The sequence below is a fragment of the Neomonachus schauinslandi genome, chromosome 1 (assembly GCF_002201575.2).
Source record: "Neomonachus schauinslandi chromosome 1, ASM220157v2, whole genome shotgun sequence".
Lineage (NCBI taxonomy): Eukaryota > Metazoa > Chordata > Mammalia > Carnivora > Phocidae > Neomonachus > Neomonachus schauinslandi.
This window is the reverse complement of record NC_058403.1, coordinates 14,552,197-14,556,371: the sequence shown is the minus strand read 5'-3', so window position 1 is coordinate 14,556,371 and position 4,175 is coordinate 14,552,197. Positions and strand designations below refer to the sequence as shown.

At 50.3% G+C, this 4,175-nt stretch overlaps 1 protein-coding gene across 1 annotated transcript in view; it reads right to left on the bottom strand.

The window, feature by feature from the left end:
* The window catches only part of GRIK1 (glutamate ionotropic receptor kainate type subunit 1), a 378,577-nt gene extending 375,293 nt beyond the window's left edge, over positions 1-3,284 (bottom strand). The window contains 1 exon segment of the mRNA XM_044913681.1: positions 3,167-3,284. Coding sequence (XP_044769616.1) covers positions 3,167-3,284 — 118 coding nt within the window.
* Positions 3,285-4,175: the final 891 nt, after the last annotated feature.

The window sequence follows — 4,175 nt, the reverse complement described above, 5'->3', positions numbered from 1 at the left end:
TCCTTTCCTTTCCTTTCCTTTCCTTTCCTTTCCTTTCCTTTCCTTTCCTTTCCTTTCCTTTCCTTTCCTTTCTTTTTTTTATTTCCACTAATGGAGGTGTGCCACTGTCTACTCAGGTCACCCAGCCCTGCTGTAACTATTAGTTATAGGTTCGCTGGCCATGTGACTCTGAAGCTCAAGTGTGTGTGTGGTATGGGGGATGGGTGGAGATTTACTTGTTTTTATGGTACACTGAAGTATACAGAGGAAGACCCAGAATCCCCTAGGGAATTCCCAGTGGCTAGCCATATTTCTCTTCCATGCAGGGTGCTGGGAAATCTCTGGAGTGCAGTGGTAACATTTAGAGCATCTCCATCCTATAGGACCTCCTTCATTTCTCTAAACTGTGGTTTGAGGTTGGTTAAACTTTTCAACAGATATGCACAATATGTGTGAGAACCATGCAAATGTGCATACTCAATGACCTCTCCAATATTTAGCACGCATGAATTTATCTTACATTTTATACCTTTCATTCACTTTCCTCAATAGCTCAAGTTTAAGCAGACACTCACAAGCAAAGTAGACCGCTAATTAATTCATTCAAGCATTCAAGTGCCTTTTCATATAAACACAGTGCAAAGTGCCTAAGATTAATGCTATACATTGGATATTTTAAGTTACTGGAAAACATGGAAGTCAATAATCAAGGGCCCCTTTTTCTGGTTGGTTGGATAGTTCATGGTTTGTGGGAAGATAAAAAAAAATGAGAGATGAAAAAGAATGCATTTCAGTTCTTCTCTTTCCTTCCCTACACACATGCACACACACACACACGCACACACACACATACACACACTTCCCACACTTGCTTAGTCTCTAACTCCTTTGATATTTTGTATTCATTGTTGGACTTGGCTGACATAAGAAACTCCCTGTAAAAAGGCAGGTTTCCTCTGAGCTAAGGCTGGTTTCCATGGTGCTGAAATGTCCATTTAAAAGTAAGCATAGTCCTGAGGTACATACAGGGTAGTGCTCATGCCAACCACAGGTCACTCAGAGCCAGAAGGAGTTAAGACATTTGTACTGCACGTAAACAGCATCAGGCCATGCAATTTTACTTTATGCATTTCAGCTCCCATTTAGAAAAAGGAAATCTCATTATTTTGTCCCATATATTTTAAGGTCAGTGAATCATGTCGGGATGTTTTCACTTTGAAAACCACTTTTAAATGGATGAGTATAATTGCTTGGATAAACACTCAGATCTGTGAACAAATATGTTTTAAAACATCCCCTTCCACTCCTTCTGGGAATTCCTTTAGATTTGGGGAATGCAGGCAAGGAAAATGCTACCTTAAGTTTGTTATACAGGAAGGAGGGCTATTGGCTGGTATAGCCTGTTCTAGGATGTCTAGATTTGTCTCTTTTAAAATATATAAGGTATAAGCAAAACACCAATTAAGTTAATAAGTGTTGGAAATTGTAACGCACATTCATCACTTATTTAGTATTGTTCAAAGGAATGTGTTATTGGGTCGTGGAGGGTTGACTGCATCCAGGAAAATCAAGATATTAAGACTAGAACATATCTAAGGTGAAGGATATTTTAGTTATGAGTGGTATTGCGTGTATGTGTGTGTGTGAAAGGAATACTTTGGAACTCTTTTAATGGACAGTCTAAATTATCCAAAAATGCACATTGTCATTATCCATAATCTAGAAAAATATATCTGCAGTAAAAATTAGTATTAGGTATCTTTTCTTGAAAATTAGATCCCACATGCCTAGAGAAAATGCATTTCAGGGTAGTAACTTCTATTTTTTTTTTTTTAACAAAACAGTTATATTGAGTGACAAGAACTAGTTTCTGAATCTTTGGAAAGAGGTTGCTAATTTCAAGTCAGAATCAGTAAAGTGATTGAGAAATTTCAGCTGCTCAGGGGCATCACTTGGCCAGTGCTTGCACTGTTCTGTGCACGTTCTGTGGGTTCCTGGAAAGGGTGTGAATTAGAAGCCCTTAGAGCTCGGGACTTCACTCTTGCTACCTCAAGTGGGAGACTGGAGAAGCTGGGAGACCCATGGGGTGTCTGAGCCTCACCTGTGGCTCTCTCTCTTCGTGTCTCTAAGAAGCACAGTTGGTTGGGGAAGGGGGAGGACAAGCTGAGACTAAGGGAATAGAAATTGGATTTAGTGTGGAAGGGAGAATATTAAAGAAGGCAAAGAGCTTTTTGAAAACTCCCCCCAAAAAAACAGCCTAGAAATTGCTCAGTGTTTCCACTAAACCATGGTGGTGGGTGCTGTGCATGTAGGTCTATGAATCCACACACTAGCAAAGTACCCCCCTCCCCACCTCTTCTACCGTCCTTGCCTTTTGCTCCCTTTAGGCTGCCCCAGGGTTCCTACATTCAGCCTTTCAGTCCATTTCTATCCCATCTGAGACAGAAGTCCAGAGTCTTCCAGGGAGTTATTTTGACGGGATCATTCTCAGTGGCAGGCAGGCCTGGCAGATTGGGGGTCAAGTGGGACACTTATGTACCTGCTCTTCGTGCTGATTGACTATCCTCTCCACTCTTTGAACTCTCAGCCAAAGAGTCAGAGCCGGGCTCTGCCCCACTCTCGTGGAACCCTCCAGACTTTGGAGGCTCCATGTAGAAGAACTCAACTTGGGGACGAAAACTTGGAGGCTCGGGGTTAGCAGGTTCTGGGAAATCCCTGTGGTCCCCGAATTTTACTCTTGACATCGGGACATGCCTGTGAGTACCAGGCATCCGGGTTGCCAGGGACCTGGGCTGCGCATCTGGACCCCCCCGACGTCCACCCAGACGTCCGGAGAGCGCATCTCGGCGCCCAAAGCAACTGGCTGCAGCCGCGAGACCCCGCGCCAGGAGGAGGGTGCCAGCGCGGGCGAGCTTGGCTCCCTGCGCTCCTGCCCGCGTTCTTGGAGCCTGATTGAAAAACCCGCCAACCGTCCCTCGCGGGGAAGCCCGGCACTCGCCAGGAGGGCAGCGGTGACGCGGCTTCCCCTTTCTCGGAGCCTCCCGTGCGCGCTGCCCTCGCCACCCTCGGCTCTGCCCCTGCGCCGGCGCGCGCTGCCTCCCCGCGACCCGCCGCGCCCGCGCCGGCAGCGGGGAGCGGCCAGGTCCCGCGAGCCTGCAGCCCGGAGCGCTCCCCCGGGCTCACTCACCGATCCTGAGTACTTGCGGGGCGGTCTGGGGGAGGACGTAGCAGAGGAAATAGACGAGTGCCCAGCTGGCGTCCCTGGTCCGGAGCCCGTGCTGGGCGAGGAGTGCGCGGCGCTCCATCTTCCCAGCTTCTTAATTCCGGCCGAGACCCAGCCGCGGCCGCACGCCCGCGAGATGCAACCCGCTCGGGCCGGCTCCCTGCCTCATCCTCCCTGGGAGGCTCGGCGTCGGCACCCTGCACGCTCCCCGCGGAGAGAGATCGAGGGAGCGGGCGTGGGAACGCGGCGCTGGGTGGCGACGCTGGGCTGGTTCGGGGCTCCTCGCTTCTGCCGCTAGCCCATCACTGCTCCTCCTCCTCCTCGTCCATGGGCCGCAGACCGCGGAGGATCAGCGCGCTCCTGCTCTCGGAGCCAAGAGACCAGCTGAGGAAAGTTGCTGCCCCAATTTGCGGGCACGTCTTCCTCACTCGTCCTCTGGTCAGATGGAAAGTGGGGGGTAGGTGGAGGGGCCAGCGAGAGAAGGAGGGGAGAAGGGGAAAGAAGGAGAGGAGGAAGGAGAAAGGGTACTGGGTGAGTTGGTGCAGGGGCTCTGAGCGAGCAGGATGGGCTCCTGCAGGTTAACTGGGATCGGAGCCACGCTCTTGCCTCTCTCAATCCTTGCTTTCCTCCCCCGGTCGCTGGCCCCACCCTTGATTTACTGCCCGCCCCGACACCACTGATCCAGACACTCACACACGCACACACGCACGCACATTCTCCCTTTCCCTCAACTTTGCGCTGTGCTGCTGGAAAGTCGATGGAGTGTTGCATACTCGAGACCGAGAAAATCTTATCTACTAAGTCGGAACGGAGGCAGTCTCCGCTGTGGGCTGTGAGTGGCAGAGGGCCTCCTTGGTAATGTCCCTGTGTCCCTGTTAGGGGGTCGTGGAGCTGACCAACTACGACTCTTTCCATCACTGGATGGAGAATCGCCTTCTCGGACGCCAGTATTTCTGAGAATACCAGAGCTCCT